Source organism: Pinus tabuliformis, chromosome 9, assembly GCF_031772625.1.
Source record: "Pinus tabuliformis cultivar Carrire ecotype Pingquan chromosome 9, CPIR1, whole genome shotgun sequence".
Classification (NCBI taxonomy): domain Eukaryota; kingdom Viridiplantae; phylum Streptophyta; class Pinopsida; order Pinales; family Pinaceae; genus Pinus; species Pinus tabuliformis.
Genome location: NC_142307.1, coordinates 331,368,709 through 331,383,647, shown reverse-complemented (window position 1 = coordinate 331,383,647; position 14,939 = coordinate 331,368,709). Strand labels below are relative to the sequence as shown.

Sequence of the window (14,939 nt, the reverse complement as noted above, 5' to 3'; positions counted from 1 at the left end):
ATACTTGATTAGTTTAAATGTCATTCTTAATTGTCCCTAAATAAGTTTAAATTGTACCTAATTATATCAATTTGGCATGAATTTGTCAACTAATTCACACAATTGAAAGAGAATTATGAAACTTGTAGGTAAAGATTACTTGCACACTTGAGAAAATTCCAGACATAAAGGGAAGTTGTGAAGTTTGTGAAGTTTGAACATGTGATCAAATGTGTCATCATCAACGGAATCTTTGTATTTGTTTGGTTGAGGTTCTTATTCTTTTTGTATTGTCTCAAACCTCATATATTGGAAACTTTATCATTTCGCATTTCTCATTTACTATATCTAAAGCAAGCCTGGACGACAGTGTTTGGCTAGTTTTGCACATTTTTTGGGAGGAAGGCAGAGCCTTCCCTCTCGGAAATGCACAATGTTGTTCGGGCAAGGCAAGGCCTGGGCCAAGGTTTGCCCCGACCCGCCTACGAACGACAGAAAACATGTGAAGCTTCGAATGCATGGTGAAATTGAGTGTAGGCAAGAGTGAATGATCATGCATGCAAACATCAAATGCAAGATTCAGAAAATGGGAAAACATGCATGCGTGTGAGATGGCGGTGCAAAAACAGTGTCATGCATGCGACAACAGTGAGATGCAAACGAAAACTGAAACAGTGCTTGTACAGGCTCACATGCATGCAAACAACAACAAGCATTCACAGAGATCAAGCAGACAGCATTCACACAAGCCAAAACACAAAAAGCGATGAAAATGTTCCAAAAGACATGTAAAGCGGACTTACTCGGAAATAGCTGAGCTGAATGTGTCGAAGACTCCTAGATGTGTTGTGGGATGTCAGAGCTCCAAGATCGATGTGAAGAATGAGTTCTGCAGCGTCGAATAAATAAGTTTGAGGCTTATGACGCGTATGCCACAAATCTAGGAAAAAGCTACACTTAGAAGGCAGTTTCTAAAACAATCTTTCCTGAAGGGGGAAAATATTTCAGCAAGATCGATTTGAAGTCAAGATATCACCAAGTACAAATCGAACCCTCCGATGTGTGGAAGACTGCCTTCAAAGCCAAGGAGGGCCCTTTCGAATGGTTGGTTATGCCTTTCGGATTGACGAATGCTCCAGCAACCTTCATGAGGCTAATGGATGACATCTTGCAGCCATTCACCAACTCATTTGTAGTGGTATACTTGGATGACATCCTAATCTTCAGCCAGAGTTGGGAAGAGCACCTCCACCACATCCAACAGGTTCTCCAAACACTACGACAACACAAGTTATGTGCCAATTTGGAGAAATGCACTTTTGGCATGACCCAGGTTCAGTATCTGGGATACATTATTGATGAACAGGGGGTGCATGTGGATCCCGCTCGTTTTAAAATGAAATACATTTATTTTTAAATTTGATAAAAAAAAAAATTTTTTTTTAATATAATGGGTCTATAAAATGAACTTTTGATTTCTTATAGTAATATATAGATTCTACAAAGGTTTTATGGATAATTATTCATGGTGTTATTGAATTGTTTCCAAGATAATTAGCTAAGCTTAGTGATCCACCTTCATCATCATCTTGATTTTGTTAATCCCATGTACTTTCAATAATCTATAAAATGTAGGTAATAATTTATAAAAAAAGAAAATAAGTATTTGTAAAACATGTTCCTATTTTTAATAAATATTTTGTTTAATTAATAAATAAATACAAACTCTTTTAACATTTGATGGAGCTAAGTCAAAAATCTCTACATGCAATTTAATAGAAACTACATATCATGGAAGCATAGATAACATAGTAGCATAGTTGATGCTGAAATTCTTAATTCACAAGAATCATAATTTATTTTTTAGTTTTTAATTTGCAAGAAATATAAGTGAAGGTAACAAACAAATATGCAATTAAGCCTTTGAATGGCACAACAGAGTAATCATTTTTTCATAATACTCGTCATCCATGGATATCGCATGCTTCACTAGGCTATCATTGCATAATACGCATCATCCCTGGACCTCGGTGTAAAGATTTGGATTGCATGCTTCACTAGGCTATCATAATAATTTTACAAGCAGTTCTTATATCACTCATAATTCATGTTCATTTAGTTCTGTGTAAATCAACTACACAAAATCATTCTGATAAGTTCATAAAGTTTCAATTCATATAAATTTAGACATAAATTGAATTAAATTCTTTTGTAATCACTTGGTTTAGGCCAATAATTAAGTAATATCCTTTTGCAAATTTGTGTGGCGGGAACTACAATATTATGCAACCCTTGTTATAGATACAATTCCACATTACATATATATTTAATTCTATATATGTCCCTTTCTAGGATCATATCATAAACATTTAATTCAATATATGCCCCTTTTAGAGTTATAACATATCATCGTTGGAAATTTTGATTAACAGTTTTGATTTTTATCATATAGTTACAAAGTCTTGATGGATTTAGTTTGAGCCTTTGTGAATGTTTGGTAATTGTAAAATTCATTGGAATATTTCACTATGTCAAAGTCATCCCTTCTCACTTATAATGATTGTCACCTCACTTAACTTGATTGTGAGCGAATGAAGTGGATGTCTCAATCACAATTCCATATTTATTAGGCACTATTTTTTTCACTATGGCATAGCCAATAGCTTACACTATGCCCTATGAGGTTTGCACAAAAATGACCTACAAACCAATTCTTAAAAACAAAAAACATACATATATAATGACGACAACATAAAAAATATACACCTAAAATCGGAAAACTTGATTTTTTCATTATATTTCTTTTAATGTTACAATACATTATATACATGTCTAAACATTCATAAATCTCAATCTATTAACTTTGAATTAAAATATAATTGTAGTTCATTTGACCGAATTTACAAAATACCATTGACAAAACCATCAAACCCAATAAATAAAAAAGTGTTTATCTTTTAATATATTATACTAATAACACAATATTTGTTATTAGCAACAAATAAGTAAACTATCTCAACATACTTAAATAATAAGAATTAAGAAATCGAATAAACTCATTACAATTTAAGAGAACAACATCATAATTAAAACATATTGTAAAAAAAACCATGAACTTGCTGCAATTGCAATTTAATGCCCATGAATGACATCACAATTAAAAACATATTGCAATTATATAATTTTTGTTAAGCATATCCAAAAACAATAAAATTTTGGAAATGAGGTTTGTAACAAATTCAATGCTTGTTCAAAGAAATGTCGTTTAAAACCACGTCATCAAAAGAGAATATTAACATCACTTAACTCATCCCATTAGATAAAGGCTCAAGTACATGGATTTTCGTAAACGCATTTTTTGGAGTTTATATTTATTTTGAATGGTTCAAATTTAGGAATTAAATATAAACCCATCTTTATTATATACCCACATGTTATTACGTTTAATGAAATTTTGTATATAATGACGTATGTAATTTTAAAATCTATTACAAATTTTATAAATGAACTCTAGGAAGCTGGGAAACTATAACTATATTTTATAAATGAACTCTACGAAGCTGGAAAACTATAATTATATAGTTAGATCAATCTAGAGGATGGATATATTTTAATGGAACATATGATGTATTTTTAGATAATCATCCTTTAAGATTGGGGTGTGAGATATGCCAAAGGGCAAGGAGAATGGACGCAATGTAGTTTGAAAAATAAGTATATGAAGGGAGGGCTAAGTCTTATACATTATCTTCTACATAATGTACATTTTATTTTGTTTACATAGAACCCTATAGACTCCATACATGAGGAATCTTAATAAGAGCTTGTCTATTGCACTTTTCTCTTTTTGATATGCAAGTGGAGACCTTTCCTTAATGCAAAGAAAGCTTCGTAGGAGACTCATTACTTCATACAAAGAACTCTATACAACACTTATCAAGCTTTACAAAAGATTAATTTAACTCCCCAAGGGACTAAAGTCGAGAACAAAATGCACAAATAACATCATAAGTACCTAACTTCATATGCAGACCAATCTATATGAGACATGAAACTCATGCACAAAGTTTTCTTTTCACCAAATTATAGGTAATCAAACTTCCATCTAGACACTCTTAGAGCTCATTATGATGTAGTGAATTCATTTATAAGTGGTCAACTCACCTATGATTGGTGCGTTAACTCTTGGACTATGAACTTGCCTATAGGTGATCATCCAGCAGTCTTAGAACTCACTCATATGTAATCATTTTATTCTCAATTTCCTTCTAATAAAAAAAAGCACTATTTCCACCAAGAAGCTTGACTATATCCATAGCTATACCTAATAACAAGGCATAATTAGGTATAACTATTTTGATTCACTTGATATAAATATTTTCTTATTCAAATAATTAAATTAACCACTAATTCTAACTTTATATCAACATTAAAATAGATATATTATATAAATCCACACTCTTAAATGCTAATTCCAACTTTATATATCAACATTAAAATAGATATTGTATCTTAAAAATATGCTTAAAAATAAGTAAATGACTCACTGAATTTTAAAGCCTCAGCCTCCGCCTCCACTGGACATACCCTTGATAACATCCTGGAGGAAAAAGAAAAATAAAACAATTGCTAATTTTAAATTCTTTTATAATTATCCCAAATTTAATCTCCAAAAACGAAGGGAACACCAAGAATGATAAAGATGACCGTCTTACCTTTGAATTGACCTCGTTTGCTGCATAATTTATTTTATAGATGATCTGGTTTACGAGCTTAATTATGATCTGCCTAACTTAAGTCAACCATAATCACAAATTTCATTTATGATGTGATTTATGATGATCTGGTTTACGAGCTTAATTATGATCTGCATTACTTACGTCAACCTTAATCACAAATTTCATATACGATGACTGATCTGATTTATCAGCTTAATTATGATCCACAGCTAGAATATTTGACCATAATTAATTTGTGTCTTTGCACATGCAGAATAAGCATTCAACATCGATACGATTAACTACAGAAATTACTGGTGACCAGGTGTCTCCTCTGTTGTTTCCAGTCCCTTTAAAGGCCGGGATAATCAATCAACATCAACACTTATTGGTAACCAGGTGTCTCCTCTGCTGTTTCCAGTCCCCTTAGAGCCCACTATTCATGTCAATCAATCAGGCTGAAGACAAACAACCGTCCTCGTTATAAATAAAATAAAGTTATTTTGTTCGGATTTTCCAGCTGAACACAATCAGAAAGGAAAGAGTAGACGGACCACTCGATTTAACCTAACAGAGAATTTAAATCTATCCGTGATCCTTTGGCAGCGTACTAACTACAGTAGAGACAAGTAAATGCAAAATAAATCGAAGACCCGAATTAATACCAGTTGGCAGTTACCGTTTCATTTTCAACCGATGAATGAGTTTGCAAACCGATGTGATTCAGACTTTTAACTGATGTGATGTGATTAAGATGTTTAACGGGAAACGCCGGATGAGAAGAGTGAGTTTATTGAGTTGTTTTTAGTGGATTTTTTGGTGGGTTTTTTTGGTCTAATTTCTTTTAAATGTGGTAGCAATTTATTGAAATCACAAATTTGATAGGTAATCCCTGCATAATTGAAGTGCCATATAGATTTTTCAGTGTACTGAATCCATATATATAATTAAAAAACCAGTTTAAATAACACAAATCAAAATTTCACCTCAAATTTTTCTGCCAAATTACAACACCTAAAAATCTAAAAAAACCACAATAAAAACAACACCTTAACTCATTGTTACATTTATTACCAACTTATGGTAAACTTTGCTACATTTATTACCAACTTATGGGTAAACTTTGCGACTTAAGAAAATGTGAATGGTAAACGATTTTATTTTTTTACTATGAACCTGTCTTACCATGACACATCGACCTCAAAGTGCATATAGTAACATCACTCCGATGCCGCCGAATTTTTTAAAATAGTGATAATGGAAAACGATTTCAACAATTTACATCAAAGTAATTTATTCATTGTTGTACAGAATACCATAGGTCTTAGACCCACAGCATTATCCATAAATCTAATCTCAGACTCTAACATGGAAAAAACCAATAAAAATAAATAAAAAAATTCATTGCCTAGCTCGATATGACAAGTATCAAAGCCTTTGAACCAATACCGAGTCCTACAAATCCACCTTTTCTGCGGAGCAATTAATACAAGGAAAAAATAATCATTCTTCAAAAAAAAATCAAATTCGATAAAAAAATTTGATGACAATTTTAATTCTATTTAAAGGCCTTTGACGGTAACTTCGTCTTCAAATTCATTTTAACACTATCTAAATTATGGAAAAATAATTTGGGAGGGGGGAGGGAACTAAACTTCAGCTTACAAATACTCAGCTTATAACAGATGCTGGGTTGAATTGATACGTTGCTGAAAAATATGCAAGCAACGTCAATTTTGAGTGGGGCATACAAATCGGCAGCAAACCATTATAAGCAGACTGTACAGCTAACAAAAAGTAGTGTGCCATTTTGTTAACCTGCTAACAAGAATGATTCAAATCCAGAATATACCATCTATTTAAACACAAACCGCGCGCGAGCACAGGCACCGGCACTGGGAAAAGGGGCCTGCTCGCCCACTTAAGGCTTCAGTCGAGATCACGTGAAAAGCCTTGAAGGATTCGCTCAGTACCGACTTCACACGAACACACTTATTCCAACAAGAAGACAAAGGGAATATTCATAAGAGAGTCTAACTTCACAACATCAAACCATTCTAATTTATATACAATCTTCCGCGAGTAAATTTGTTCCAATGGAGGCATGATGCGTTAAGCTAACATTTGCGATGTCAGAAACGGTATTATGTGTGCGCCTCTACTGTCAGAGTTGCAGAGTAAACATTCAAAATGCCTGAAGATTCGAAGTAAAATCTGACATAGGTTAGAAAAATCTGAGCATTACCCATTTTTTATACAATTTCAGACAAATTGAATGGCATCTGCTGATTATAACTAGCAGCTTGAAGGCAAATGTCCCTAAATATAGCTAGGGATAGCCACATGTCAAGGTAAGGGCTTTGACTATGAAGGATATGGTTCTTTTTCCAATAATGAAGCCAAATCTCAGGCCTTGAAATCAGTGACATACTCTTGATTTCAGAGAAAAATTATAGAAACTTCCTCTGCCTAGGAAACGGTGGGCTAATAAAAGCCTCTAAAATTTTTAAGAGAAGTCAACTATGTAATGGAACAAAGGACTATGGTAGCCACAGAGTTTGTGGCTAATGAAGCCTCTAAATTATTGAAGTCAGTCAACTATGTCATGGGACTAAGGACTATGGTAGCTACAGAATCTGTATGTTTGGCCAACCACAGAAAATTCATATTTCAAAATAAAATTTTATACAAGCGAAAACTATAACTCAAAAAACCAATGAGAAAGTAGGGCTTTGGAAATATATAAGTTAAAAATAACCACCTTCTTTCAATTAAAACATTTTAACATGGCATAACTTGAAAGAGAATTATGAGTATAACAATTTAAAATATTTAATATAGCATAAATTTAAAAGAAAATTATAAGTATAATAATTTTAAAATGTGAAGATCCAAGAGTATCATACCAAAAGTCTTTAATAACAACATCATCTACATGCATGTAGACAGAACAACACTAACTTAGATCAAGCGATGCGTACAGAGACCAACTAAAAGCTACTAAGCAGCAAATTTATGATTATGATAAAAATGAAGTAATAAATATATATAATAAAAAATGGTACCCATAAAGCCAAATAATTTCCGAAAACAAAAGTTAAGGTCAAATGTTATAATTAGGGAATTTATTTATTCTATAACTCATTAAAAAAAACTACAATGCTTTGTAAGTTGTTCGTTGTCTATCCTGTTTCTTTGCCTCTGTTACTAATGAAAAATTTCAAAATACATGCCTAAAAATGTCGAGGTGAGAGAGAACCCAGCAAAACTAACACCATTTCCTTGAACTCCTAAGCCTATTACAAGAAAATCCAAGTCTATTTAACAAATATTATGATGCATCAAACCATATGCCCCATTCTGACAATGAAGTCAGAAGAGACATCTCAACCTCAAACATCATCCGAATTAAAAATACACCATAACGCAGTTACGAAATAGAAACATCTCCATTGAACAGTGATCTATGGTATTGATATTCACCCACCTAGTATATACATTCAAATATCAAAACGACTACCTCGAGCCATCAAAAATACCACATGTCCTTGTTTCAAGTTCTGTTCTACTACAAGTTAATGCCTAAAGCATATCCATACCTTTGGCTCTTTCAGCATGAGAGGGCACTGATGGAGAGCTTTGTCAAACCAACTTTCATTACATCATACCTAGTGTTAAGTGAAACCTAACATTTAATTATTGAAGAGTTAGAGTTAACTGAAGTACATATGATACAATCCACTTCTTCCCTGCCCATGGAGTCTGCTCAAAATGCGACTCTCAAATTTCCCCTTCACCGAAGCATGGATCTAACCACAAACTGTCTTCAATCGCTTTGCAGCCTGCACAAATCCTGCAATTACCTGCAACTCATCCAATTGCTTTGAACAGAACAGAGCAAAAAAATCGCACACAAGTTAGATGAAACAAAATTTGACTTTAATATAGAGAAACAAACACAATCACTTTACAACACTAGCAAATATGATAGATAAGATATATATGAGACAGACATAAAATTCAATGCAAAATCCAATTAACCTAATAATATGCTTGAAATCCAATATGATATACTGGCATCAGAGAGCTACAACAAAATGAAGCTCACAAAAAAGGATGGAAAATCATTATTAATAGACAGAGGATGAAGCTGAAAATTAGTTCATTGACTGAAGCTTCTGAAAATCTCAAATGTGTACAATTATCTATCAATAGCATAACTACATCAAGAGGAAAAGAGCACAAAAGCGAACAAGGAAGTAAAGTTTGATATTGCAACAACTTTTTTGGAGAAAAACCACAAGCATATTAACTGGAATAAACAATCCCCATTCTTCGTTGCAGAGCCGTAGATAAAGGTTTGATACCTGTGATATGAAATGCCTTTCCACTGCATGAACTAACTGCTCCTTTGAAGGGTTAGGACTTACTTCAACCTGTTCAACAATGCGGAGAGTAATCATGATGGAAACTTCAAGATGACAGACAAGACTGAGAATTCACTTTAAAGTTGAAACCATTTCTCAGTGAGAACATTAAACTCACAAGATTAAAGTGCTTCCAATATCTCCACAGGGCTGCTGTTTCCAATTTGCTGAGGTTAACCCTCTGTACCATTGGTGAAGAAAATCACGCGTCATTCAATGGTATAGTCAGAATCCTTTCAAATATCAGTTTTCTACTCCCACATATATGAACAGACCCAAGCATAAAAACCATTACTATAAATGTGAATAGTCCTGCAAATTTAAAATCTTTACAGATACCCAGAATTAAAAGAACGATATTACGGTAATCGAAATTTGCTTTACCGGCATTCCATGTGAAGATTTTGAATCCGTGGACTGCAAGTCACTGGCATTGTTTCGGCTGACAGTTTTGGACACAGAGATCGCCAGTTTATGAGGACGAACTCTCGGCTTGCAGGGTTTCTGAAACTCTTCAGGATCTGTAACAAACTAAGTATTAGTAAAAACCACCACTAGATCTTGCATAGCCAGTAGACGAGATCAGCTAAAGTAAATGTAGTAGAAATAATTCATACTGGAAACTTATGCCTAATTTGGAGACTACTAGATAAAATTTAATAAATTCGTATACCCACCTAAATCCGAGCTACTCCAGAATCTGTTCTCACAATCGTTTTCGTCCTCTTCTTCATGGCCAGTTGGAGCTTCAATTACACTAAGCGCATTCCGCTGCAGCTTTACTTCTTCCCCATTCTTGAGAACCTGAAATTTAAATCACATCAAATAACTTTAATAAAATAATCAATGTGCCAGTTTGAACTGAATCCCTCAATTCAAAAAGCAGAGCCCATTTTAACTTTATCAGTTTAAAGAACAGCAACTCAAAAGCATAGATCAGGATATCAAGAATGCCAGAGAAAAAAGTAGATCTGAAAAATATGAAATAGCTCAGACAAACCTAACTTTGAAATTCATTAAGTACTATCGCACATCACATTCACAGTGAATTTTATGCTATTTGATCAGAGGATGAAATAGCTTTTTGAGATCGAATTAGAGTAGAAAGAAAGCCATCAAATTTTCAGAGCCAACATAGACAAGTATTCAAGTTTATAACAGTTCAAAGAAATTCCAAGAAGTAGAATCATTTCATAAGTTTATTTTACAGTTGATACTTGATCCAGCTTGACATGGCATACTTCAGGGAATGGAAACTTACAAGCCAATGCCAACCTCCAAGGCCGACGGCTTTCTTCACGACGCCATGAAGGCCAATCAGAACAGATTTCGTCCTATTATTTCCAGTAACAACAACTTTAGTGTGCCTAGGTAGCACAGAAAGCTCTTCGTCTCCACTTTCTTCACCGCATGGAGATAGCACCCCATGAGGACACCCCGCAGGGTCCAGCATTTAGACTTCTAAGTTTAAAACGCCTAATACTAAAGAAAAGACTGCTGTTTAAATTATTCCACGGACCAAATATCCCAGCTTATTCCTTGATCTCCAGAATGTTTTAGTAATACCGTAAACCTAACAAGAAAACAGATCTCTGAATTTTCACCCGGACGAAAATTCTCCACAGAGAGAAACTTCAGCCTGGATCACATAAGTTATACACAGCTCACTCGAGAGACCAAATAAGACTTTAAACATTTATCCGGATCAAATTTGCCACTTACAAGTTCGCTGTTAAATTGCTGGGCTGCGTGCTTGATGTCATTGTTGGAGCAAAAATTCTAAAATTTCAAGATCCCTAAAATACATGTCAGGAAAATAATAATTTCACTGTTATTTTCCCTGCGAGCTTTCGGCCTCCGCGATTTTTTTACACTAGAAAACAAAAATGGCCATGAACTTTAATCCGGACAAAAGGAACGCTGCAGACAAAGCCAAACTCCGCCGCTATTTTTCACCCTGAAAATTCTCGATCTTCATAACATTTTACCTTAAAACCATGAACAGAAGTTCAAAACCCCTGTCACTTCATGCCTGGCCGAAATTTCGACGGAGAAACCAAGCTTTACCAATTTTTCCCCGGGGAGGCTTCTTGATCGCCATTGCTACACAATTTAACTTGAGCAAATTATTAAGACTTTTCTCGGCCGTAAATTTGCTAAAGCTACAAAAAGCTCCTTTCCCTCGAGAAAGCTCCAAAACCTCCGTAATTCCTTCCTTAAATCCTGAAAAGATAATTCTCTTCTGCTTCTCCCAAATAAATCCTGTTAAATGGCCTCATTTCGCCCTTAATTTGCCCTCAACTCCAAAGCTTCAACAGCAACCTTTTGATGCAACTGAGAAAAATTCCGTCATGCTTACACTGTTGAAAGCAAATTTTGCTCTTTCAAAGAAACAAAATTTAAGAGATCCGGAAGCTTACCCGTGATCTTTATGGCAATTGGAGCCAACATTGCACAAACATGCTTGTACTCGCAGTTCTAGACCATTTAGTAATCCGGAAAAAATACAATGTTAAGAGCACAGCAGAAAAAAATTGAAAGCAGATTCCACTTGCACCAAAACGCAGCTAAAATCGATCTACGGGCTCCCGTATGCCAACACAAGCCGATCTGCCTCAAACACAATTACTTCGAGGGTTTGAAGCTTAATTGAAGCTCTGACAGAACGCAAAATATTTTGCCCTGTTCTGCTGCCTCATCCGTTTTCTTGTTCAAGCCGAGCATCTGCAATGCGTTCCGGCTGGCTACGAAGGTGACAGCTCTCCAATAACTCTTTGCCAAGTGTACGTACGGTCAAATTTAAGGGCTTCGTCCAATGGCAGCGTCCTCAGCCCGTGCGGCGGGAACCGGCGAGTGCCGGTGAAATTTTGAAACAGTAAACCCTTTTGTACCCCGAGCAAACCGTTTCAAACTGTTGGTCATTGGGAAACCCCGGATATTTTATCATTATAGTGACTGACACACGTAGGCGGGGTCAATGGGTTGCCGGTAGTCCGGCACGGCATTTATCCTCGGCACTCTCATCATTTATGCACGCCCACACTGACTAAAGCCTCAAACCCTAATCCACAGGATTTAAATTATTTTGAATTTGGACTTGGGTCATCTGTTTTCCTATAATTAGATTGCACTAGTCTTCCCACCAAATTGACCTAACGAAAGGGACATTTAGGGCTGTGCTTCCTTATTTAGGGAGGGATCTTTCTTGCCAAATAGGGATGATTCTGCTGATTTGGTTAGGGAAGGATGTTTGTGCATCTATTATTGAGGGAAGGATCATTATGCCCATTAGGTGTGGAGTCCAAAATGAATAGTGGTGAGGTGATTGTGTTGGTTGGGGGTGGTTTTTGTTTTTCCTTTTTAGATTGGTGGGATGGTTGATTTTTTTTCTTTTTGTAATTTGGTCCCTTTTCTTATATGTATGATTTGGGTGAGAATAATAATAGGAATAATATAAATGATTTTTTTAACAATATTTGAGAATAATTTTTATAATAAAAAAAAAATCATTTTTTTTGGTTCATTGTTTTTTAATAATAAATTATATTACAAGAAAGCTAAACTATTTAGTAAAATATAGTTTCGATGCATTTCACATTGTTAAAATTTAAAATAATGTAATATTCTTCACATTATTAAAAATTTTAAAAAATTGTAATATTTTTATAAGTGTATAAAATGATTAATGGGCAGGCAATATTTTTAGAAAGCTATGATATTAAAATATGTCTTTAAAGTGAGGTAAGATTTCTTATTGGGAAGATCTTACTCTTTTGAGTAACATTTGATGATTATGTCAATGAAATTAAGCACAAATTTGAGCATTGTAAGTGATAGCTATGGACCAATAATGGCTTGTTTTTTAGACTACGGCTAGCCGACCTTTCCTTGTTTTTCAATTATAGCATCTACAAAGAATCCATCCTTGTCAAGCTTTTGCAATTTTGTGGAGGAGTGGTGAATAATCACAATGGAGTATCCTCCTCATACAAGGAATACTCTTTTAGGGTTGCAATTAACAACAAACCCTCTACACTTGTGCTAATTCATCCACCCAGTGTATATATTGTGGTGGAGAAATCAGATGAGGTTCTAGTAGTGGAAGTAACAAAGAAGATAGTTTTTGACCACCTTTCATACTACAAATCCAAGTCAGTAATTTGTCATTTTAATAGATGTTGGCCTCCTACATCACATTTGTACTAGTGCTTTATTCAAATTAGAAAAAGGATTGTGAGGTATGTCTTGTTTTCAAAGGGTTTTTTTATATTATTTAATGTCATAATATTGTCGATTATCAAAAAGTTATCAAGCATGGTCCTTGGTTATGAGGAAGAATGGGTATTGTTAACCTCATGTTCCTAGAATTTAACCCACACAACATCTGCATAACCAAATCCATGTATGGATATATCTTCCTAATTTGTCAATCCATTCTTTGGAGTTATCAATTTTTAAAAACATTAGGAATACTATGAGCCACTCGACCACACTAAGCCTCTTTAGAAAAAAAGATCAAACTAACCTTAGTATTTTTACGTATGCTCATATTTGTGTAGATGGCAAACTTTGTAAGGGCTTACCAAAGAATCTTAGACTTCAAAGGAAAGGCTTTAGATGGACACAAGAATTAGATTATGAAAATGTTGCATTCTAAGTTGGATTTCTCAACAAGCATTACATTGCAAGATACATGCCTTCAAGTAAAAGCTTATTCTAAATAAAAAAATGTACATAAATCAAAAATAAAGGATGACAGTGATTTTAGTTAAAGTGTCAAATGATAAGGAGGAACACAATGCAAAATCAAATATAGATTTAGAGAAAGATAGTAATAGTTGTATATAAATGTAAGTTGAGGAACAATGTTATCTATAATGAGCACAGAAAATGGCAAGAATTCCATGAGGTAGTATTTGCTACTAAAACTTTATTTAAGGGAATAAAGAGAATGCATGAATATAGCTATTCATATTTCGATTAGAAATTGGTTATCCTTTCAAATCATGGACATGATTGATTTCTTCATCGAATCTTGACCTTCCAATTTCTAATTTATCATGTGTTACTATGAAATATTTTCCAAGGTGTGGTGTGGCAAAAAGGGAGAAAACATATCCCAATTTTTTATTTACTATTTGTTACTATGGACCATTTTCCAAGAGTGTGACAAAAAAGGAGAAAACACATGATGGGGTACTATTCTTCAATGAAACAACTATGAAATATACACTACTTGTAATATTAACATTTGTCTATTAAATACAGGGAAGATTGTCTTTAATGAGATAATTTTATACTATTTGTAAAGTATAATCTTTTTTTTCATTCATTTGCAATATCTTTATGAAATATAAATCTTTATAATTTTGAGATAATAATAATAATAATAATATAATATTAAGATCACTATTTAATTGAACACTAAATTAATGTATGAATTTCAATGACAAAGTTCCTACACATAATATTTCCACTTGGGAAAATCTTCATACTCAATTTCCTATAAATTTAAACATATCATCTTTTAAAAATATATATATTTTCTTAATCATTAAATCTATTTAAATTATAAAAACTCTAAATAAATCTATTTTTTTTCTTAATCATTAAATCTATTTAAATTATAAAAACTCTAAATAAATCTAATTATTTTTCAATGCATACTCTTAGCTATTAAATTAATTAAAATAATTCCAAAATACATTCATGAACACTCTAAGTAAGATCAAAATTTTAATCAATTTTAAATAGTTTTTAATATTGTTGGTATACTATTAAATGGTAAATTTTAAAGTATTAATATTAATTTTGT

The 14,939-nt window shown here is 33.5% G+C and overlaps 1 protein-coding gene across 2 annotated transcripts; it reads right to left on the bottom strand.

The window, feature by feature from the left end:
• Window positions 1-8,135: 8,135 nt before the first annotated feature.
• On the bottom strand, window positions 8,136-11,847 carry LOC149148548 (uncharacterized). 2 transcript variants are annotated; one of them, XM_089438595.1, is made up of 7 exons: window positions 11,545-11,847; window positions 10,386-11,458; window positions 9,802-9,928; window positions 9,509-9,645; window positions 9,243-9,305; window positions 9,065-9,133; window positions 8,136-8,578 (listed from the first exon to the last, which is right to left on the bottom strand). In XM_089438595.1, the coding sequence occupies exons 2-7, from the start codon at window positions 10,575-10,577 to the stop codon at window positions 8,507-8,509; spliced, it is 660 nt and encodes a 219-aa protein (XP_089294721.1). In that variant the 5' UTR covers window positions 10,578-11,458; window positions 11,545-11,847; the 3' UTR covers window positions 8,136-8,506. The 2 variants fall into 2 exon arrangements, with proteins under 2 accessions (XP_089294721.1, XP_089294720.1); XM_089438594.1 differs by having other exon boundaries at window positions 10,386-11,847.
• Window positions 11,848-14,939: the final 3,092 nt, after the last annotated feature.